Source organism: Nannospalax galili, unplaced genomic scaffold, assembly GCF_000622305.1.
Source record: "Nannospalax galili isolate Female #2095 unplaced genomic scaffold, S.galili_v1.0 scaffold87, whole genome shotgun sequence".
Taxonomy (NCBI): domain Eukaryota; kingdom Metazoa; phylum Chordata; class Mammalia; order Rodentia; family Spalacidae; genus Nannospalax; species Nannospalax galili.
Window position 1 is genome coordinate 35,886 of NW_008360320.1, and position 24,236 is coordinate 60,121.

General features: G+C 40.2%; 1 protein-coding gene across 1 annotated transcript in view; it reads left to right on the forward strand.

Annotated features, from left to right (window-relative positions):
• Neb (nebulin) overlaps positions 1-24,236 on the forward strand; it is a gene marked incomplete at its 5' end in the record, with an annotated part of 124,214 nt that overhangs the window by 32,172 nt on the left and 67,806 nt on the right. Inside the window, 22 exon segments of the mRNA XM_008825145.2 lie at positions 510-617; positions 3,843-4,154; positions 4,902-5,105; positions 5,754-5,858; positions 6,865-6,972; positions 7,749-8,060; positions 10,786-10,989; positions 11,499-11,603; positions 15,529-15,633; positions 15,726-16,037; positions 16,919-17,023; positions 17,647-17,745; positions 17,979-18,080; positions 18,205-18,312; positions 18,954-19,265; positions 20,300-20,404; positions 20,515-20,619; positions 20,930-21,034; positions 22,298-22,405; positions 22,507-22,620; positions 23,032-23,229; positions 23,580-23,684. Of these exon segments, the coding sequence (XP_008823367.1) occupies positions 510-617; positions 3,843-4,154; positions 4,902-5,105; positions 5,754-5,858; positions 6,865-6,972; positions 7,749-8,060; positions 10,786-10,989; positions 11,499-11,603; positions 15,529-15,633; positions 15,726-16,037; positions 16,919-17,023; positions 17,647-17,745; positions 17,979-18,080; positions 18,205-18,312; positions 18,954-19,265; positions 20,300-20,404; positions 20,515-20,619; positions 20,930-21,034; positions 22,298-22,405; positions 22,507-22,620; positions 23,032-23,229; positions 23,580-23,684 (3,441 nt within the window).

Sequence of the window (24,236 nt, forward strand, 5' to 3'; positions counted from 1 at the left end):
GCCTACACTCTCAACAACGTCTACTGTCTCCTTAGGTCTTCTGGTTGATCAAAGACCTTGTTTGACATTTCAAAGTCAAGTGACATCCAAAAAGAAAATTTCAGTTAATCCAAAGAACAAGATATATATTATATTTATGTCACAGTCCTTCATCATGGGCAAAATAAGGGAAAATCTTAGTAGGTCTTCTTTGGACCTCAATGAAGCATCTCTGGCTTGGCCATTGGTTCTTAATCTCCAATGTACTGTGTTGTAGGGTATTTTCAAATGCATACCAAGTTGTGATGAAAGTAAATACTCAGTCATCCATAGTACCAGATGCTTTGCTTTAAATTTTGTCAGAGTTCTCTTATGCTACAAAGTTAAACAGTCAATAGCAAAATAACTCAGAAATGGATGTTTTTCTTATACTGCCTTCTTTACATTATGGTTTATGACATATTATGCTTACCATGAGTATGTTTTCCTATTTCCATTTCTTTAAATAAACCTGTGTTTTGACTCACTAGAAACTCTACCAAAAAGACTGGGATGAGACCAAGCAGAAAGGCTATGACTTAAGAGCAGACGCCATTGAAATCAAGCATGCCAAAGCATCGAGAGAAATCGCCAGTGAGGTAACTTCCTTCTGTTCTCGTCTGAAATTTTCTCCTCCATAAAACAAATAAGGAGATGGTTACAAGGATTCTGTTTAATATTTTATTTACTATTTTTATTTTATGTATATGAGCGCATTGCCTACATGTCTATAGGTGCACCTGTGTCATGGAATGCCCGAGAAAGTCAGAAGAGGTTGTCAGATCCCCTGGAACTGGAGTTACAAACAGTTGTTAGATGCCATGTGGGTGCTGAGAATCGAACCCAGGTCCTCTGCAAGGGCAGCCAGTGCTCTTAACTGCAGAGCCATATCTCTAGCCCTCTATTCTGTTTTTTCAGTCCATGTAAACAACTCCATTTTTGTCTTGTGCTCAAGATATTCTCTACTTCAAAATATTGAAATGGGATAAAAATAGACTAACAGTTAAAATAAATGTGGTATATATAAATAATATCTCATTGTTTATAACAAAATATTGTGAAGAATTCTTTTTTAATCTATTTTTAAATTTTATTTTATTTTTGAGAGTTTCATACCAGTATAGTATTTGCATTATTTCCATCCCACCCAGTCCCCCTCCAACTCTTCCCATGTCCCCCAACTCCCTCTCAATTTCTTTTCCTCTATTTTAATTATTATTGTTACATATACATACATAAATTTATAGATACACATAAATATGATGCATTGAGCCCATTAATTGGTGCTCTTATGTACCTGTGTTTAGGGCTGTCCAATTGAGATTAGATAACCCATGAGGGAGCTAGTCCCTGAAAAAAACTGAGTCTCCCTCCCTCAGCATCCATTGATTGCCTGTAGTTCTTCATCTTGAGGTGGGATCCCATGAAATTTCCCCCATCCACTTTGGTCTGTCAACTCATTTTTTTCATTTTGCAAATCTTGTTAGACTACCGTACTGTGGAGTTTCCACTAGCGCAGCTTCCATATCATGTCTAGAATGCATTAACTAGCAACAGGTGTCTTGTCCCTCTGGATCTGACATTCTTTCCACCCCTTCTGCAGTGTTCCCTCAGCCTTAGATGTAGAGGTTGCATTATAGAGGTATCATTTAGAGCTGGGCACCCTACAGTCACATATTCTCTGCATTTGACCAGTTGTGGTGCTTTGTAATAGTCTTCATCTGTTGCAAAAAGAAGCTTCTCTGATGAGTGGTGAAAGGTACACTTCTCTGTAAATATAAGGATATGTACTTAGAATACAGTAAGAAATGACTTTTGCCTGAGGAAGTGACAGAAGTAGATTTTTCTCTAGGATCTATAACTTCTCCAGTTATAGTCCTTGGTTATATTTACAATACTACTAATGAATTCTATCCCAGTGAATGGGCTTTAAGTTCAATTAGACAGCTCTTGATTACCCTCAAGATGAAAATACCACTACTCACCAGTAGAGATAATTTGCCGGGCCATTGGTTCATAGGCTCTACAGCTGGATAGGACCATTGATGGTTTTCTCCCTTGGCAGTTTGCATAGTATCTTCTGATACTATGAGAGCTAGTCTTCAGGGAGGAGGCATCCAGGTCAGCTCCAGCTCAACTGCTCTAATTCCTGTGTCTGAAGTATGTTGTGTCTTCAGCAATAAGGTCTTGCCTGTCTTGAAGAACTCTTATGAAAATTTTTGGGAAAATTCAAGAAGCAATACAATGTCATTTTATGTCCAAAATATTTCTGACATTATAGTATAAATGACAAAAGATGATTTCTGTATAATAATTATGACTGAAATTATATTTTATCTCAAACATTTTATGCTGGAGACTTATATATAATATTTCAGCAATGTTTCAAGTTTACTTCACTTTAAGTAATTTTAAAGTTCAGTAATAGTGAAATGTGTTTTGTGTCTATTCATGGGGAGACGTGAACAAATGTCTACTCACCCCAGATAGAGATCCAACAATTGACCAAAGTAATTGGGAACAGTGAGTTTTATTGGGGTTACTTACAGGAGTATGGGTGAGGGGTTACTTACAGGAGCAGAAGTGACTCAAAGACAGCTGTCACCAAAGCCCACTCCAGCATGGGCCATAGCTCCCAAAAGCAGGAAACCTAGAGCAGTCTGCACAACTTGTAGGCAGCCGGACAGATTGGAGAATCTCTCCCAAGGGAGACTCAGTTGGTCAGAGCCTCTTGCAGGTCGCTGGTCTGGTCTGAGGGTGCCTCTCAAGAGTCTTTGAAAGCTTATATATGCTTGTGGAGGGAGGAGCCTAGTGAACCTGGTCAGTTATAGGGACTTCCTGAAGCTGTTCAGTTGTTTACTTCCTTTTAGAACACCCTGTTGTTTATCCCCCATTAGAACATCCTGTTGTCTTAAAAAGTCTCCCTCCACCATGGAATATTTAATCTCAGAAAACTGCTACACAGCTCCTTCCCAGCCCTCCCCTAGTTGCAGCTCCAAGCAAACTCCTCATCCTTCTCTGGGTTCTTCCCTTTGCCTTGTCTGAACACAGCTGATTCCTCCTTCTTAGTCCCTGGTTTTGCCTCTAATGACTGGTAGCTGCAACTCAGTCCCAGCTTTCTCTCTCTCTCTCTCTTCAATCTGAACATTTCCATATTGTCCAAACACAGCAAAGAAAAGGGCATCATCTCCTGCCAGGGTAGATGCATACCAGGTGGAAACACTTGTCCACAGACCTCCTGTTGTCATCTTCTGACTTAAGCCAATCACCTTGTGTCGTGTCTCTGAAATGTGTACATTTCTTGTCTGTCTCTAAAACCATATTCTTCCCTACCTGAGGTTGCTTCAGTACTCTGGGGCCCATCTGACCTAATGCTCCACCTCCCGGGCAACCTTATTATCCTTGCTGTGTCTTTTCCTTCTGAATTATAGGATAATAATAACACCTACCTCACAGCAGCACTGTGATAATTAACTGTGATTGTAATTATCATTGTTTAACTATGTTTGACTAAAAGCAACTCATCAGTTTGGTATGGATGAACCTAAGACATCTGAAGCTCTCGTAATAATGTCTGGCACAAGGTGATCGCTCAGAAAGTTACCTTTTAAAAATTATTATTCTAATTTTCTATAGTGTTTCCTTACGCTAAGAAACTACCGAAAATAGTCCTGATTTCTTTAAAGTGAACTCAAACATATAATGATTGCAGGGTCAGACCAATTTGCATTAAGATTAAGAAAAGATCCTGAAATCACACCAAGAAAAAAAAATCTCGATATATTATTTTCATATGTCTTTTTCTCCTTTTCCCACAATTTTAGTACAAATACAAAGAAGGCTATAGGAGACAGCTGGGCCACCATGTGGGTTTCCGCAGCCTGCAGGATGACCCCAAGTTGGTATGGTCTATACATGCTGCCAAGATCCAGAGTGACAGAGAGTACAAAAAAGCCTATGAGAAGTCTAAAGGGATTTATAACACACCCTTAGACATGATGTCAATTGTTCAAGCCAAGAAATGCCAAGTCCTTGTCAGTGACATCGATTATCGCAATTACCTGCACCAATGGACATGCCTGCCGGATCAGAATGACGTGATCCAGGCTAAGAAAGCCTACGAACTGCAGAGCGATGTGCGTATGTTGTGCCCTCCGGGGAGATGGGGGTGTGTGTATTTAATCATAGTGTATGTTCCAGAGGCATCATTTAAAAAGTAATATTAACAAGACCTAAAGCATTCTGTAAAATTTAGGGTAATAGGAGAAAATTTTTTCCAACATTTTGTATCTTGTGAAGGATTTTTGTTTATGGTAGCAGGATTCTGTTCACCAAGATGAAAATCGGTTTCTTGTTCCATGTTGTTAGGTAGAAAATTTCAGTCTTGGTGTTCTCACCTTTTATCTTTGCATGAACAGGTGTCTAAATATCAGAAACAGATATAAACACAGAAGTACTTACTTCATTTATTTGACGCATGCAGAAATATAGATATGTATACATCCTATACATATCTAAGGAAGATAAGATGCATACATCTAAGGATCTTCTTCCCTAAAATTCCTATAGATGTTATTCCCAGGGGTACATGAAAGACAGACTTCAAGTAGTGAGCACAAAAACCCAACCTAATATAAAAGCAAAAGTATGTACCATTACCGTCTGTCATCCACCAAATGCCACTTGTGAGCTGTGCTCCAGTTCCTATGGGAGACCGTGAGCTTCTAGAGCTGGTACCAGAGAATGACACCCACAGATTCATATTAAATCTTCTCTTTGATTGCTGCTCAGCTAATTTAAGTAGAGGCTGTGTGTGGTTTTCATGTATCACACTCTGTGGGCTAATTTGATTCTTCTTTACTGTGTTCCCATCCTCAATGTAGAATGTGTACAAATCAGACCTGGAATGGATGAAGGGTATTGGATGGTTGACAGAGGGTTCTGTGGAAGTGATGAGAGTGAAGAATGCTCAGAATCTTTTGAATGAAAGGTTGTATCGTATAAGGCCTGAGGCCCTCAAGTTCACCAGTATTGTGGACACACCAGAAGTGGTCCTGGCGAAAACCAATGCTCTGCAGATCAGTGAGGTAAGCTGGCATGGTTACGTTTTCAAGACGAATCTCAACCTAGGAGAATTCTGATTGTGAACTTCAAATTTCCAGTATCACAGGCAGTAAGATCTGGAGTACACCTCAGTCTAGATAGATCTTCATAGTCAGTCAATTAGTTATCTCCATTTCATTAGTTTTCATACAACTTTGGTCAAAACAATTGGGTCCAGACTCTGACACACATTTTAATCACATGTAAAGATTCAGACTGACATGCAACCTAATACCCTGACCACAAAACTGCCATCTATTTATGGCCATTCAGTCATAATGCAAGCTGAGAATTAGACATCATGGAAGTTATTTGGGCTGGGAAAGGAAAGCCCTAATTAGCATTGTGGTTTATCAGAGTTGCTTGTCATGTGGACCTGAGGGCCACATGGTTAAATGTGGTAAGTGGACAAGGAATTTTGCTACCATATTTCTGACTCATTTTAAATTTACATTGCATCGTATGAGTTATTTTTGAAGTTATTTGGTACTTTTAAAATTAAAAAAAAACAAAATATGATATATATATTTATATCGGAGAACATCCAACAATAACTCTTAGTTTTGAGCATTATTCATGTGGTAATTGACTGACTTACTAATCCACCATCCTGTTGCACTTCATGTGTACAGCCATTGTATCGCGATGCCTGGGACAAAGAGAAGGCAAATGTGAATGTGCCAGCCGACACGCCAGTGATGCTGCAGTCCAAACTCAATGCCATCCAGATTAGCAACGTAAGACTTCGCACACCCATTTGTGTCGGTAGTCTCTCTACCAAGCCTTTCCTCAGTATACGCCAAAGAAAGTCGGGCAAAAGCATTATCCATTGCATTTTTTTCCTAGCCTTTAAGCCACCGATAAATAGTTCATAGATCTTTGTTTTTAATAATGTACTGATGTATCCTTGTTGGGAGGGAAAAGACAGTGGTTTCCCAAAAATAAGCAAAGCATAAAACTTAAAGATGTATATACCAGAGCTGGAGAGATGGCTCAGTGGTTAAGAGCACTGGCTGCTCTTACAGAGGACGGGTTCAGTTCCCAGCACTCACATGGTAGCTAACAACTATCTGTAACTCAAGTTCCAGGGGAATTTGATGCTCTCTTTTGATCTCTGCAGGCATTGCATGACATGGGTACACTTACATACGTGCAGGCAATACACTCACACACATAAAAATAAATAAAAAATTTTAAAAGACGCATGTACCGTAATGCTTAGCTTTTTATTGGACCTTTTTATTCATTGTTTTTTCCTTTAAAAATCAATATATAGTTTTGTGATTTTTTTTTTAATTTGGCTGTCTCTTAAATTTTGTCATAAAAAATTATTAGGGCCGGGCGTGGTGGCGCATGCCTTTAATCCCAGCACTTGGGAGGCAGAGGCAGGTGGATCTTCGTGAGTTTCAGGCCAGCCTGGTCTACATAGTGAGTTCCAGGACAGCTGGGGTTACAGGGAGACCTTGTCTCAAAAGAGACAAAAAAAAAAATTATTAGGAATTCCTTTACTAAGAATCATTTTAAATGTGCTGGAACTCAAATTCAGTAGGAACCTACCCTGTAAATCTTGAGAGATTTGTGTTCAGCAGAACTGTCATAGATACTCCGTTTTTAAAGTCAGTAATGTTGCAGTTTATTGTCACTGCCAAATGTCATACAATGTTAATAGCTATTCTTAATCACTAACGCTGACTTAGTAGTGCCCTCTTCAGACTGACTGTAGCATTGCAATTCCCTTTGTAGAAACACTATCAGAAAGCTTGGGAAGACGTCAAGATGACGGGTTATGACATACGAGCAGATGCCATTGGGATCCAGCATGCCAAGGCTTCTCAGGATATTGCCAGTGATGTAAGAGTACTTTCTTGCCAAAATTCATCAAACGTTAACTAGACACATAGGGAGTTTAATCTAATTCCTCAGGCGTTGTATTTGAGTAGAATGCCAGTAATTGCTATTAGTATACTGTTTCCAAATTCCAAATTGCGGAACAGCTTGTGAAACAACATGAGAAACTTCCTGCATGTACATTTAATTATGCAATTCCTATGCTTATCCATACCATTTTTCTTTTTTCCCAAAATCTTCTAAATATCAGTTAATTTACAAGACACAGAGAAATCTGTTGGAATAATGGATACAGAAAATTTAGTTAGTACCCAAAATGTGGTGTGCATATTTACATAGTTATTTTAATGTATTATAGAGATATTGATCATCTTCCATTTATATGAGGTTATACCTGTCAGAATCATTTTAAAATAAGTTTGTAATTTAAAAGTAACTATTTAAGCAATTCGTTTGATTTAAAGCAACATGGAATACAGATTGTGCTTGCTTGTGGCAAAACACCTGAAGGTAGCAAACAATGTCTGAAGTCTGGGGAATGTCAACAAGGTTGGACTTGGGGAATGATCCAGAAACACAGGTGTTGCCTTGAAGATGCCCACGGTATTTCCAGCCATGTACACATAGAAGACAAACCAATACAACAGAAAGTGTAAAACTCAGCACGAACGTAGAGAAAATTGTGTCAGTAACCTAAGGGAGGTGGGATGGTTTTGAATGGGGGCTTTAGAAAGTGAATGTGGGGAAACAGCTCTTCCTTCTGTGCTCACACTCCCCAGTATTTGTACAAGACTGCCTATGAGAAGCAGAAAGGCCATTACATTGGATGCCCCAGTGCCAAGGAAGACCCGAAATTGGTTTGGGCAGCGAATGTGTTGAAAATGCAAAATGACAGGCTGTACAAAAAGGCCTACAATGACCACAAGGCCAAGATCACCATCCCAGTGGACATGGTATCCATCAATGCTGCCAAAGAAGGCCAGGCATTAGCAAGTGACGTGGACTATCGCCAGTACCTGCACCAGTGGTCCTGCTTCCCTGACCAGAATGATGTGATCCAAGCCAGGAAAGCCTATGACCTGCAGAGTGATGTAAGTGTGTCCCCAAGAAAGAAAGTCTTTCATGGCTTGGTGTGCCGACTCCTTTTAATGTTCTTGAAAACCTAACTCTCCCCGTGTAAGCACATCCCTTCAGTATTTCTCAGATTTTCTGATTGCCCATCTTATTGTTAGATTTGTTCAGAGGTTTTTATTTTCACTGGTAAGGTGTTGCCAGAATTTTTCTGTAACTTTATTGATGTATATAATGTTTAAGTTTATTAAATGATCCTTCCACTCTGTATTGACAAAGAATGGAGATGTCCTCCTTGCGATTTAGTTCAAAGGTCAGCGACATGCTTTGAGCTCACTTGTCTCACTGAACTGAAAGCTCTTCACATGGAGTTTAGCTTATACAAGACATTTTTAGATAGATACATATTTTATGCCAATTTATTTTTTTAATATACTGGGTGTGGAGACATACACCTTTAATCCCAGCACTTGGGAGGCAGAGGCAGGTGAATCTCTGTGAGTTCAAGGTCAGTCTGATCTCCATAGAGAGTTCTAGGCCAGCCAGGGCTACAGGGAGACCCTGTCTCAAAGACACCAAAAAAATTTTTTTAAATGCTAGATTCCATAAGGTTATTTCTTAGGTGGAATGGATGCCTTCTTTTAATTATCTGAACTTGTTTTTCTTAGTCTTCAAGAGATACTTTGCAAATAATGAGTTTGTTAAAAGCAAGTGTGCTGGGCTGCAGAAGTGGCCCAGTAGTTACGAGCACTGGCTGCTCTTGCAGAGGACCTGGGTCCAATTCCTAGCAACCATGGCTAACAATCGTTTATTAAGTTGAACTCCACTTCCAAGGGAATCTTACACCCTCTCTGACCTCTGCAGGCACTGCATGACACATGTGCACTTACGTGCATGCAATACACTCATATACATAAATAAAAATAATAAAATATTTTTAAGTGAGTATGCCTATAAATGAATTAAAATAAATTGCCAAGTGAAAGATGCAGACAGGTTTGTAGGGGACTGTAGTCTTTTCATCAGCATAAACCGCATTAGTATATTGAGGCATGTATATTAATCTTATTCTTAAAAGAAGAGAAGGAAACTTCTGAATTTTAGTGCTCCCTCTTTAAACAATTCAGGGTATAGTGCCATCCTTCTAAATATTTTTCCAGTGTTTTTCACTCTCTTACTTCAGTTTTAGCTTGACATTTGTGTTCTATAACTAGTTATTAAAATATTGTTTCTGGCCAAGTATGGTGGAACATGCTTTTAATCCCAGCACTCAAGAGACAGAGGCAGCCTGGTCTACATAGGGAGTTCCAGGTCAGCTATGGCTACAGGTAAACCCTGTCTCAAAAACAAACAAAACAAAAACAAAAATTTAAAAAAACCCACAAAATGCATATATTCTGAATAATGGCTTTTTATCAAGTTAATCAGTGGCATTTTAACATAGAACAGTTTATCAGCTACTTAACTTTTATATATAGGGAAATAATAATCAGGAAATGCAAAATCAGGGCTGGGGAGATGGCTCAGAGGTTAATTACTTGCTGGGCAGGCATAGGACTGGTGTGTGGATCCCCAGAACCCACATACATGCCAGGTGGGTGTGACAGCCTGCTTATAATTCTAGCCTCAGAAGGCAGAGACAGTGGATCCCCACAGTAAGCTAGCGAGCAGGACTAGGTGTATCGACTAGCTCTGGGTTTGACCAAGAGACTCAGACTCACTCACTGAATAAGGTAGAAAGGCAATGGAGGATAATTCCTGACCATCAGCCTTTGACCTCCACATGCTCATACACTCATGTGCACATTCATCCCCATACACGTGTCCACACACATGCAAGCATGCATATGCTCATACCATACACACTTGAAAAAAAAGAATATGTAAAACCCAAATTAGAAGAAAGGGGCTATCTTAGATAAATAAATCTCAATTAAGGCCAAAATTATAGAGCTAGCTATTGAATTATTAATTATCCATCTAAAAATACTTTTTAAGTTCGTCATATGCCAAGTATTGTATTAACACAAAAGATATAATGGTAAATTAAGAAGGAAAAGTAAGGCGTAGCTCTTGGCTTGAGGGAGTTCATATGGATAAAGAAGTAGATGATAATGAAAAGAATGTCAGTAAAAATGGGATGGCTGAGAGTGAGCTGTAGCCCTGTGCAAAGAGAAGTGGAACGTTCATTGGAAGAGCATCTCATTTATCAGACTTACCAAGGTAAATGAGGACACAGAGACACTCAGGAGCAGCCAGTGTGACCAGAACAGAGGGAAGAGTAGGTGGGGACCAGAACCAGACCAGAGTCCATGTTGAGGTGTTTGGTCTTTATCCTGAGACTTGTGGGAGCCATAGAAGGGGGATGCTGTGGTGCTAGATTTGCACTGAGAATTTTAAAAAGGTCATTCTGACTATGTAGAGAGCACACTGGAGAGCCATTATTATTATATTAAGAGTCCACTCTCATTGCCCTAGATATCAGTCAGAAGTCATCTATGTGTTCTCCCAAGTGGAAAGCTGCTTCCACACTGTGAGCATAGGTACCCAATACAGATGCCCTGCCACGGGAAACAGAAGACAAAACACTACTGTGTGTAGGAGGAATTATTAGGCCAGTGCTGTTTCAAATGATTTCTTGTGAAAAATAAGAAACAACGTAATGAGAATGGTGACTTTATTTTACTATCAACATCAAAAAGGAAAAAAAAACTCTGCTTCCACTGAGTGTGTCTTCTTCCACAGGCCATCTACAAGGCTGACTTGGAGTGGCTGCGTGGCATTGGCTGGATGCCAGAAGGGTCTCCTGAGGTGCTGAGAGTCAAAAATGCCCAGGAGATCCTGTGCGACAGCATCTACCGCACACCTGTGGTGAAGCTCAAGTACACGAGCATCGTGGACACCCCTGAAGTTGTCCTTGCCAAGTCAAACTCCGAAAATATCAGTATTGTAAGCCGCTGTTGTTTCTATTATTTAAAACCTAATTCAAGCTACAATAATGACAAATAATTGCTGGGTGTGGTGATGCACACCTTTAATCCCAGCACTCTGGAGACAGAGGCAGGTGGATCTCTGAGTTCAAGGCCAGCCTGGTCTACATAAGGAGTTCCAGGCCAGCTGGAGCTACAGGGAGACCCTGTCTCAAAAAGACCAAAAAAAAAAAAAAAAAAAAAAAAGTCAAATAATTAACCTGGTAATGTTTTTAGGAAAAGTAATACTGATGATAACAAAAGTTAGATAAGCAGCACTGACAGCATTGTTTCACTTTTTAAAACTTAAATGTTAATATTAATTTCCTATAAAATTTGAGTAACTTATGTGTAAAAATTCTAAAAACCTTTACCTTAATATGAAAGTATTTTGGATCAGATTCAAAAGAATAATTACAAGTTGTGCACTGAAACTAGCAAAATTATAAATTGTCAAGTGATTTCTGTTATTTCTGGTTCTTTCCATAGCCGAAGTACAGAGAAGTTTGGGACAAAGATAAAACTTCCATCCACATAATGCCAGACACTCCTGAAATTAATCTCGCTAGAGCCAATGCTCTTAATGTGAGCAATGTAAGTACCACAAGAGACTCTGTTTTGCTTGGGAAGTAACTCAGCTGGCACTTTTACATAACCAGGGAGTATTCATAGCCAAGGGGAGAAGGCAGGGAGCACAGATCATATTCAACAGCCTTTGGCCCAGAGCAAGGAGCAGAGCTGATTCCTGGGCCCTGGGCTGGGGCAAGGCCAGTTACTGGTGAGCCAATGACAGTGGCCAAAGGACAAAAGGGAGAGGAAGACAGAGAGGAGGAAGAATGAAGAGTTGCCCAAGCTGGACAGGAGACATAATGGCAGATGCAAACAAGCTTAAAATATTCACACTTCTTTGCCAAAAAAATACAAGTTAATTAAAAACTCAGGTCTGTGGGAAATTTCTTAGGACATTATAAATTATCAAATTTTACTCCAGATAGGGCTGGCGAGATAGTTCAGAGATTAAGAGCACTGGCTGCTCTTACAGAAGACCTGGGTTCAGTTCCAAGCACCCACATAGCAGCTCACAACCATCTGGCTTCAGGGACCCTAGGCACACATGTGGTACACATACATACATGCAGGCAAAACAGTCATATGCATAAAATAAAAATAAATAAATATTTGAAAAAATTGACTCCATAAAATCATATAGCAGCAAATTAAGAGATTTATTAAACACTTTCTCCTGTGAAATGCCAAGTTTCCCCTGATAATTTCATAGGGAGAATTCCTTCAAAATTTTAGGAAATACACTATTGAGGACCCTAATAAAAGAAAGGATGCCATTGGGTTTTTTTGTTTGTTTGTTTGTTTGTTTTTTAATTTCCCCCATTGATTCCTTGATGAGCTTGGGAAGGAGGTGTGACTGTAGCTTGCTGGCATAGTGGTCAGAGGACACTTCCAGTTAACACTCCACTCTTCCTCTGGTTTGCTCTTTCTTTCTGCCAACCTCTTCTAGAAAAGTCCCTGAGCCTTGGAGGGGTAGTAGGTATGGGATGATCTTCCACCCTTTGTGCATTCTCCAAAATTGTTAAAGATAACTCCACAAATGAAAACTATGGAGCAATAATAATGGAGAAAATCTAAGTAAAACATTAACAAATCAAATTCAGCTGCACATCCAAATGATATCATGCAAGCAACTGGGGGAGGCCCAGGAATGCCGGAGGCAAGGGGGCTCCAGGGCAGAAACTATTGTTATAGTAACACATAGAAGGAAAATTGTATGTATCTTATATTATATTTTAAAAGATGTGACAAATTCAACTCATTCTTATTTTAAATAAAATCTTAGTGAAAGAAGAATAAATAAATATGTTTTTGACATGACTTAAAAAAATCCATCAGAAAGCAAAGGATGGTTTCCCTCAGTAAGCCTCTTATTCAACTCAGGATTGAAACAGGAATGTCCACTAACAGCCCCTATTTGACATTTAGCATTTAACTGACTAAGCAAGTGAACTCGTTGATATAACACATGAGTGAAAATAAGAGAAAAATTGGAAAGAGGCAAAAGTATTACTTGTAGAAGTCATGTCAAGCTCAGAAAATGTAAGAGAGGCAACAGGTGAAAATCCTACTAGTTAGTTGGCAAAATTCTGTTACATGGCTGTCTGCATATTTCAAGAAATTTTCTGACAGGCGCCATCTTTGTGGGCCACAGAGGTTGCCCATGGATGGAATAAGTATGGTCTGTGAAGATCAGTGCCATGGTGCAATCTTTCCAGTTTGGAACCTTGCATTTATTTTCAGAAAAATAATAAATCTGTATGAGGGAGAGAGCCAACCAAGCAAAACATTTTCACCATGTGTTAATCTTCTCTGTCAATTCTACTGCACTGAGCTACATGGGGGTGAATAGTCTGTATTCATGAGGGCAGTAAAACTCTAGGACACTTAAGCATGCTTCAGGGGTGAGAGGTTCAGCATCAGTGTCCTGTAGAGGATGCTTTGGGGAAGTGGCTGAATCCATAAACAGTTCTTCATTACAGCCAAGAGTCCTTTTCCATTCAGTTCATAGACATTTTTGGCACAAACATTCTGGAAAATCTCATGTGCTCACGTTTATATAAAATTTTAATCTGAAACTACTAGAACCCTATTGGTGATATCATGGTAGCAAAATTAGCACAGTATTCAAAATTATGCTGAAAGTGGGACTGGAGCGATGGCTCAGTGGTTAAGAGCATTTCTTGTTCTTCCAGAGGACCTGGGTTTGGTTCCTAGCAACTACATGGCAGCTCACAACCATCTGGTACTCCAGTTCCAGGGGATCCAATACCTTCTTCTGGCCTCATTGGGAATTGTACAACATACATACTCACAGGCAAAACACTTATACACATAAAATTAAAATATTAAATAAAATGTTTTTTAAAGAAGGCTGGAGAGCTGGTATAGCTGTTAAAGACTCAGGCTCATAACCAAATTCATGCTGAAAGTGAAGGACTAAAGAGAATGATTCGCATTTTAGACAAAATCAAACATCCTCTTGGAATGCAAACCACAATGTACCTTTCCTTTATACATGGTATTATTATTATTATTTATCTTCATAAAGCTGCTATTTACAACTGCTTCCAATACTTGGAAAGCACAGCTTTGAAGAGTACTTGTATGTTATTTTATGGAGAGCAAAGCAAGTTCACATTAAAGGGACTCAAACAAACTATATGAGTAAAATATTGTGTTTTTTGTCTTTAATTAGACAGGGAAGTTGAGACTGAAAAGTTCAGAAATTTGGCCATGTTCTCAAAATTAATAAGTGAAGAAATTAGATCTCATACATGGATTTTTCTTTCAGTTCAGTGGAAAAAATATACATTTCTTGAATTAAGAAAAAGTAGTATGATAATATATAAGAAAATATAAAAAATGAAAATAAGATTAAGATTAAACAGTATAATGATGTGTTTCCCTTACATATTCTCTAGAGTCATATATTTGAATATGGAAGACACTTTTTCCTCTTACAGATAACAAGTCAATTGTTAAATGAGGCCCACCCAAAGTTAAAGAAAAATATACTTACCCAAAATTCGCGCGCACACACACACACACACACACACACACACACACACACACACACACACAGCATAATTAAATGGAAATCCATACAACACCTAACCATGCTTACAAATGTAAAATTCATCTGAGAACCCACTTTTCAGATAGGCCAAAATTATGAAACTCTCAGTAGTTGAAATTTACCCCTTTCTGCTCTGTGGAAGCCTTTATGGTGATTGGTATGATTTTTTTAATTATACATTTAAATTATCATTGCTTCTGTATTTTTCTACCATGGTCAATACAAAATGTATATATTAAAATGTATGTAGATAAGGTACTTTATTTAACTTCTATTTGACAACAAAAAGATAGCTGTTACATCCAATCGTCCTTTGGCAGAAGGCACATATTCTTAAACAATATATGTGCTATCAGTCATATGAGAAGAGCAATATACTGGAAAGAAAATCCTCACAAATGTAGAAAGCTTCTAATTGTAAATAACACAAAATTGAACTTAAGAGATATGATAGTAGCTCATTCACATGTGAATTTATCCCAGTGCTATTAATATATCCAAGCAAGCTGGGCGCAGAGGTACATGCCTTTAATCCCATAATCCCAGTACTTGTGAGGCAGAAGTAGGCAAATCTCTGTGGGATGGAGGCCTGCCTGGTCTACATAGTGAATTCTAGACCATCTGGGGCTATAGGAGACCCTGTTTCAAAAAACAAAACAAAATGAAAAAAATATATCCACACAAGAAAAGAAAAAACTGAACCCTTCACATTGTGCATAGTATAGACCTTGAACAACCACGTGGAGGCTGTGTTCAAATGACTAAGGAAGAAACTCCCAGGTCTTTGATACAGACACTGTTTCATGTCCCAGTGGAGTGGTGAATGAGGTGATTTTTTTTTTTTAAATCTGTTTTGCTTTTTCTCCTCTTCAGAAACTCTACCGTGAAGGATGGGATGAAATCAAAATGAGCTGTGATGTCCGGCTGGACGCCATCCCCATCCAGGCTGCCAAGGCCTCCAGGGAGATTGCCAGTGAGGTGGGTGGGCCCTTTTACACCTCCTTAGTTTTTAAGCAAATGTGCATCAAAAAGCACGCTGTGACCCATCTGCTTTGTCTTTTCATCTGCAGTATAAATACAAGCTTGACCATGAGAAGCAGAAGGGACACTACGTGGGCACCCTCACAGCCAGGGATGATAACAAGATCCGGTGGGCCCTCATAGCTGGCAAGCTTCAGAATGAAAGAGAGTACCGGCTGCAGTGGGCCAAATGGAAGACCAAGTTCCAAAGCCCTGTGGACATGCTGTCTATCCTGCATTCTAAAAAGTGCCAGACTCTGGTCAGCGACATTGATTATCGAAATTACCTACATGAGTGGACATGCATGCCTGATCAGAACGATGTGATTCAAGCCAAGAAAGCCTACGAACTACAGAGCGATGTGAGTGCGTTGCACTGGGTCATTTTGCTGTGACTGACTTCCAGAAAGTTTGTGGCATTACATACCTTTATCACAAGTACACGTCTTTACACAACCACGATTTCGAGATTAGGCCTCATAATATGGTATCAGAATCACCCATGCCAGGAAAGATCTAGACTTCACGAAATAAATGTAGTGTGAAAGAAGATAAATCTTGACAGCAGAGTGGGAAATCGTGTGTGTGGTAGTACACATCTGTAATTCCAGCTCTCAAGAGGCAGAGGCAAGAGAACAGCTGCAAGTTCCAGGCCATTCTGGGCTATATAGAGATTTTCCAGGCCAGCAAGGGCTACACAGTTAGATCTTGTCTCAAAAAGGAAGAGAGAGGATGAAGGAAGGGAGGGAGGGGAGGAGAGAAAGAAGATACTATTGTGAAAAAATATTGTCTATAGAATTTAAGTATGAATCCAGGTTTGTGTTGATGGTAAACAATGGTATACTATAAGCAGGATCTAGGCACAGATATGATTTTTTTTCAGTTGACACAGTTGTTGAGAAATTTTAAACTATGCTGCCAAGATTTTCCAATCAGTAAATTTTTCTTTCAAGATTTCCTAGTTCTCTCAAAGATTCAGAACACGAAGCTCTAGACATACACTGGTTGTTGGCAACTAGGACTGAACTGAGATTAACTCAGGTTAAACAGAAAGAGTATCTTCTATGTGTTACTACTCAGCCTGATTTGATTTTCTTATGTTACCTGCCTGGATGCTTGAGTATAGCTTTCTTGGCTTTTTTAGAATTTAAATTGTGTTTCTTTATCAGACCAATGGAATAAATATGCTAAGTAAGATCAGGGGACTAGAGCTACTAAATTAATTCTGGTCTTATTTTCACAGGCTGTTTACAAGGCTGACTTGGAATGGTTACGTGGAATTGGGTGGATGCCAAATGATTCTGTTTCTGTCAATCATGCCAAACATGCTGCAGATATCTTCAGTGAGGTATTCCAAGACTTTTCCCAGTCATTCTGAGCACTCCCCTAAGCAATATACAAAATATGTGACCCAAAATACAGTCCATCTTAGGTCAACAATTTACACAATTTTCTGTTGCTGAAATTTAAGCCAGACATATAGCTGTCCAAATGCACCTTTCCTATCATATGGGACCACATCCCTAACAACATCCAGCATACTGGCTGATGTCAGGAACTGTACAAATGGAGAAATTCTTTTGTCACCAATAGCAGTATGCTGGAAGAAGTTCGTCCAGTTGGAAAATGGAATATTATGATACCCATAATGATAAGACTTTGGGAGATAAACAAACTAGCTACCATCAATCTATGGGGAGATTAGGAAAATGTTTAGTGGTAAGACACTTGTCTAGCTAGCATGCATGAGGCCCTGGGTTCAAACCCCAGTATTGAAAACTATCTGTCAGAGATATAAGAAGTCAGCCCAGTTGTCTGAAAAACAAAATGCTAAGAAGACAAATTGCCAAGAAGACATCATTCATATATGGTACTTTATACCTCTAGCAAAGATACACCTTGAATTTGGTATATCTCAGCTTACCATGACCAGAGACTATGCCTAACAGATTTCTTTTTTTTTTTTCATAGAAAAAATATCGCACAAAAATAGAAACTCTCAATTTTACTCCTGTGGATGACAGAGTTGATTATGTGACAGCAAAACAAAGTGGTGAGATCCGCGATGATGTAAGTTGACAGTTGTCCTGAAATCATGTAACCAAGCAGTGTCATGCTCAAAGCATTCCTGCCCTTTTGCAATCACTAAGCTAATATTTTATGTTTTGGTTGTTAGCCTTAGCCTTTAACGGCTGTGCTATCCCCCAAGCCCTCTAACTGGAAAAATTAGTGATGCCAGCACTACTTGAAAACATAATGTTTCTTGATATCAAGTAATTTTCCACAATGCCTTTCACTTTTAGATTAAATACCGGAAAGACTGGAATGCCATCAAATCGAAGTATACCCTCACAGAAACCCCACTGCTGCATACTGCCCAAGAGGCAGCCCGGATCCTGGACCAGGTATGGATTTTTTCTAAGATGCCTACTGCTTGAAATGGAAAAACCCTAATGGGATTTGTGCACATGATGTAGTCTTCCCTTCTGACTCCTCGTTTGACCCCTGTTGTGGCTCTCTGTCTTTTAGTACCTCTACAAGGAAGGCTGGGAGAAACAAAAAGCCACAGGTTACATTTTGCCACCAGATGCTGTGCCATTTGTTCATGCCCATCACTCCAGTGATGTTCAGAGTGAGGTAATTTATCCCAGTATGAATGTACCTTGCAGAAGACAGACCTTGCCTGAAAAGGGATGCCAGTTATACACAAGACATAGATGTCACCTTAAGGAGTCCCCATCTCAGCTTGGTAGACCTGACTGAGCTTGCTGAAGGCTGAAGTAATCCTCCCTTTTGGGTCTTTTCACATGGATGTTGGGCTTTTTATTTCTCTTTTATCTTCTGCCCTCTCTAAAATATGAAGGCCTTCAAATAAAGATAATTCCAAAACTTAAAGAACAGCATATGGTTTTTTTCCTATTTTAAAATAACTATTTCAGTCAAGTGTTATGGCACATAAAATCAGCACTTGGGAGGAGAAGGCTGGAGGATCAGGAATTCAAGGTTAACCTCCACTATGTATGGAGTCTGAGGCCAACCTGGGCTATTTGAGACACTATATCAAACAATAACAATAACAAATCTAAAATAGCTATTCTATCATACTGATTTATTTCAGTGTTTTTTGTTATCTCTTCTCAGGGTAGCGGTGTCCAACAGAAAGTTAGAAGCTGAATTTGCTGGCATCCCTTAGTGTGCACCAACCCCCCTTTGTGTGTGTACTTTGTATGTGTACTTATCATAGTTGATGGTCTCTGTCTTCTACTCCCTCTCCCTAGCTGAAATACAAAGCTGAACATGTTAAGCAGAAAGGTCACTATGTTGGTGTTCCCACCATGAGAGACGATCCTAAGCTGGTTTGGTTTGAGCATGCAGGACAGATTCAGAATGACAGACTCTACAAGGAAAACTATCACAAATCAAAGGCCAAAATCAATATACCTGCTGACATGGTGTCAGTTGTGGCTGCCAAGGAGGGGCAGAACCTTGTCAGTGATATTGATTACCGCCATTACCTGCACCAATGGACATGTCATCCTGACCAAAATGATGTTATTCAGGCAAGGAAGGCCTATGACCTTCAGAGCAATGTAAGTAATTTTCATTTCTTATTATCTAGAATGTGCAATACACTCTTAAGAATGATAAGTAGTATTCCAACCACCTATCTTTGACACTTTGGACTATAGCATTTAGTTTATTCCCAGAAAGGAATGAGGGCTGGAGGCCAAGTCAAGGTTTCGGCAATAATGGATGATAATTTAGACAAGGACCAAGGAAAGCCCCTTTCCTGCTTCACTAAGCATCTTACTCCTCAAGACATTTAAAGAGTAACTTACAAGAGTCAAGAAAAGAGATGAAGTGCATGAAGTCCCATCATCCCTCATGCAGAGTTTAGGAAAAGCCAACACAGAACATGACACACAGGCCATCTGGCCCTGAAGCCTGAAGTGAACACTCTTCCCACTCCAGCTTCTGTAAGGAGGACCAGAGCATGCATCAGAGTCCTTGCTCAGGTGTGAGGATTAGCCCAGCTTGGGTCTTCTCATCATTGTCGAGACAGGAAGCCAGCGACTGCCTCCTTGGTTGCTGCAGCAAAATGGTTGTTGCCCCACTTTAATCCAATCAGCAGCTCATTTTCATTTGACCTGGAGAGGGTTGGGGAATCCAAGAGCTGGAGTTGGAGAGAAGGTGGTGATGGAGACAGAGATAGGCTTGGCCAGAGTGAAGGGGATGTCTCCCTGTTCCCTAAATCTTCATGAGCATTTATGCGTGCACTTTCCTTGATTTAGCTGAGATAACTAAATGTAGCAAAGTCGATCTAAAACTGCAGCCTTCTTGGTAAATCTTTTCTTACGGTCGCTTCCCCTTAATGCCAATAGCACTTGAGTGGTCTGGCTCTCGCAGCACTTCACCTCATACTGATCCCTTAGCTCACTGAGTTCAGGGCCTTGTGCACACTCTCAGGCTCAAGAAGTATTGCTGAGGCCAAGTCATGACTGAATGAATGGGACAGCAGCTGCTGCAGAGAAATCCTTCTAAAGCTTCTGAAAGAATTGTTTGGAATGCTCTGTGGTTACCCTGTGCCTGTTATAGCTCCTTCACATCTCTCCTTGCTCCTCAGAATATCTACAAAGCTGACCTGGAATGGCTTCGAGGCATTGGCTGGATCCCCCTGGACTCAGTGGACCACGTGAGGGTTACCAGGAACCAGGAAATGGTGAATCAGGTATGCAGCACCTGTTTGATTTTAACCTAACCCTCACTAACCTTACCTGCTATGTGAAGTAGATGCCCTGTGGGAAAAGGACTATCTTAAATGTCTCTGTTCATTTGCAGATAAAATACAAGAAAGACGCTCTTGACAACTACCCCAACTTTACAAGTGTGGTAGATCCCCCAGAGATTGTCTTGGCCAAGATTAACTCAGTTAATCAAAGTGATGTAAGTTTGCTTTGTGTGTGATGAAATGCTTAGTCTGAAGAGGTAAGTGAATGGATTACTGTAATTCTAGATAATTGCTTATTAGAAATTGGGAAAGGGATGAATTGTAAGACAATCTATGAAGATAGTATACTGTACCTACTTTTAGATACCTATATTCTCCCAAAGATTCTATTGGCTAAAATGGACTGAAAGTCAACCAATTGATTAGTTTTAATCTATAAATGTAGACTATTATGTTTCTAGGTATAGCTTACAAAATTTAGATATATATTTATAGTAATCAAAAGGTTTTGTTTTCTCTCCTTAGGTGAAATATAAAGAGACATTTAATAAAGCCAAGGGCAAGTATATATTTTCTCCAGATACACCGTATATCTCCCACTCTAAAGACATGGGAAAACTCTACAGTACCGTGAGTCCTATTTTACAGAATAACTCTGTCCTAGTTTGTTTCTTCATTTCTGTGACAAAATACTCTGACCAATACCAACTTGGGGAGGAAAGGGTTTATTCAGCTTACATCTCCCAGGTCACAGTTCATCAGGGAGCCCAAAGTAGGAACTCAGGGCAGGAACCTGGATGCAGGAGCTGGAGCACAGGCCATGGAGGAACACTGCTTACTGGCTTGCTCCCCTGGCCCCTGCTCAGACTGCTTTCTTATGCAACCCAGGCCCACCGTCCCAGGGGTGGCACCACCCACAGTAGGCTGGGCCCTCCCACATTACTCATCAAGAAGATGCCCCTCAGACATGACCACAGGCCAGTCCAATAGAGGCAATTCCCAAATTGAGGCTCCCTCAACCCAGGTGTGTCAAGTTGACACTAAAGCTGTCCAGCACAAACTCATTTCTAATTAAGCTCTTGTCAGTATTCATATTCTTGACTGATTCTGGGAACAGCTGAGCTTACAGAATGACCAATTGTTTCCACTGCATTTATTTGTTACTTAGCAATGGCATATTATTCATCTCTGGAATAATGACACTACTTTCACCAGTGGACATCACTTCTAGGAATTATTCATTGTAGTACCATACCTGGGAGCATGGGAGGGAACCAAGACCCAGGGCTACACCCTGGATAAGCTAGTGATTCTTGAGGTCCTATGGCAGGCCAGGCACTATAGGAAGTGGCAAAAGCTGATGCTCAGAGACAAATCCTTCAGTAGTTTATACATGTGAGAACAGACATAGGTGACTAGACCAATAATAGTGTAGCAAGTGCCATCATGGCTCTAGGAACGCAGAACAAAGGACAGAGTAAGTGCCAAAAGAGAAAAAGGAGGAAAGCACATCCTTCTTCAGCAACCATGCATACACAGCTCAAGCCAACATGCAGAAGACTGTACTCTGAAATTTAACTCAGCTGATTTAAGTGAGGGGGTGTGTTTTTCGGTGGTGGGGGTGCATTGGGAAGCAGTCTTTGGTGAGTCTTTCCTTGTGTGCAGTTTTCTCATCACTTTTACAAGTAAGGTAGTTAACTCTATTATAAAATACCTTGGAGTTTGTAGATTTAATCAAATGACCAGCCACTTCTAGGTTAGTGTAATGACTACAATAAAGATTTAAGCCTTGCCTTGAGCATGAATGTTCTGCCTTTATTTTAGCAATTGTTTTAGTGGTATCTGAAAGTAGCTGAATGCAAACTTTTATTAATGCATGTTTCTTTGTTGTAGATACTGTACAAGGGAGCATGGGAGGGAACCAAGGCCTATGGCTACACCTTGGATGAGCGTTATATTCCCATAGTTGGAGCCAAGCATGCAGACCTGGTAAACAGTGAGGTTCGTGTGACCTTTACCTCTCCTAAGCTTGGACTCTTTACTGGGGAGCAAGAGGCTGGCAGAAGACTCCACTGATTCTCTATGTTGAACTCATTTCACAGCTGAAATACAAAGAAACATATGAAAAACAGAAGGGTCACTACCTGGCTGGCAAAGAAATCAGTGAGTTCCCTGGTGTGGTCCACTGTCTGGATTTCCAGCAGATGAGGAGTGCGGTAAGCCAAGGCTTGCTTCAGTGCAGATGGGTACAGCTTTGGCATGTCCTTGTGCCTGCCCGTGTATAGCCTGCCCTATGATTCAAGATTAGCTGGGGGACAGAGGGCGGTGGAATGGTTCATCCTTGAGATTTCCCTACCCTCACCCGTGTCCCCTTGATGTCTGGGGGCATCTTCCCTCCTTTTTCCATTTCTTTTACAAACATATGAGGGTTCTGGATTGGAAAAAGGAGAAGATAGCCATCTTACTGTTGACTTTGCATGATAGGATAGGAAGAATACTAAAATACCATTTTAAATGTTTTTCTATAGGTACTGCTCTATGTTGGAAATAAGACTAAAGAGAGTGAATTTCAATAACTTTAGTTTTAAACCTTTCTGAGTTTTGTCTTTAAAAACATTATTCTTTAGTTGAACTACAGAAGAGATTATGAGGACACAAAAGCAAATGTGCATATCCCCAATGATATGATGAACCACGTGTTGGCTAAAAGATGCCAGTACATCCTCAGCGACCTGGAATACCGACACTACTTCCACCAGTGGACATCACTTCCAGAAGAGCCCAGTGTTATCCGTGCCCGAAATGCCCAGGAGATCTTAAGTGATGTATGATGCCCTTTCTGAAATTTGACTTAGTTATAGACTCCACCCAGTCCTGCTTAGCAATGGTGCACCTGTCCTTGTGTTCATAAGCGTAGCAACTTTCAACACTAAGTGACATGAAAAACCACTTTTCGATGTAAGGATCCCCTTTGAGCCATAGGACACCTATGTTGAATGTTTAATCTGTTTAGCACTAGACTAAGACTTAGGCATTGCTCCCTTCTTAGGCTTCTTTTGACCAGGAAGTAAATACCTTTCAGCTGGTTGAAGGCTGAGGAACAGTAAGAAATCTCAGAATGCTCAGTTGTGAATTCTAAATATCTGCCACCTTTCATAGTTCTTCTTTCTTGCAGAATGTATATAAAGATGACTTGAATTGGCTGAAAGGCATTGGCTGCTATGTTTGGGATACACCCCAGATCCTCCATGCCAAGAGATCATATGACCTCCAAAGTCAGGTGAGCCAGTCTCCCTAGAAGAACCAATTCTTCAGGAGTCATCAGAACCCATGGTGGTATCAGTCGGCTGCTAGCCAAACTATCTCTGCATTCTGCTTGAGAGACTGCTATAAGGACACATGATCTAAGGGAACCAAGTTGGCCACAATCAAACCTCTCCTGGTGGCCTTCTCTGGAATGATTCTATCTTATGCCTGAAGGCCATGCACATTTATAACAACAGGAAGTTACAGAGGTGGGGGTTGTCACATGATGAGTTATTCATAAGCGTCTCCACCTTAACCAAGTTAATTTGCAGAGTGTAGGATGTAAAGTGTACTCTGACAACAAGTACATATGTTTTGAAGGGAAAAATCAGTATCTGGGGCATTTCCCAGCATGTGGTTTAAGCTGTGATTGGGCAGGTCTGATGAACTGCTGGCACTGTGAGGTGGAGGATAGCATGGAGCAGGGAACAAAATGAAGGATACAGACCTTTCTGTTGGCCAAGGAAAGCTGCTTGTTTGACTGCCACACAGTCTGCAGGTCTACAGAGGGCCAACAGCCTGCTGG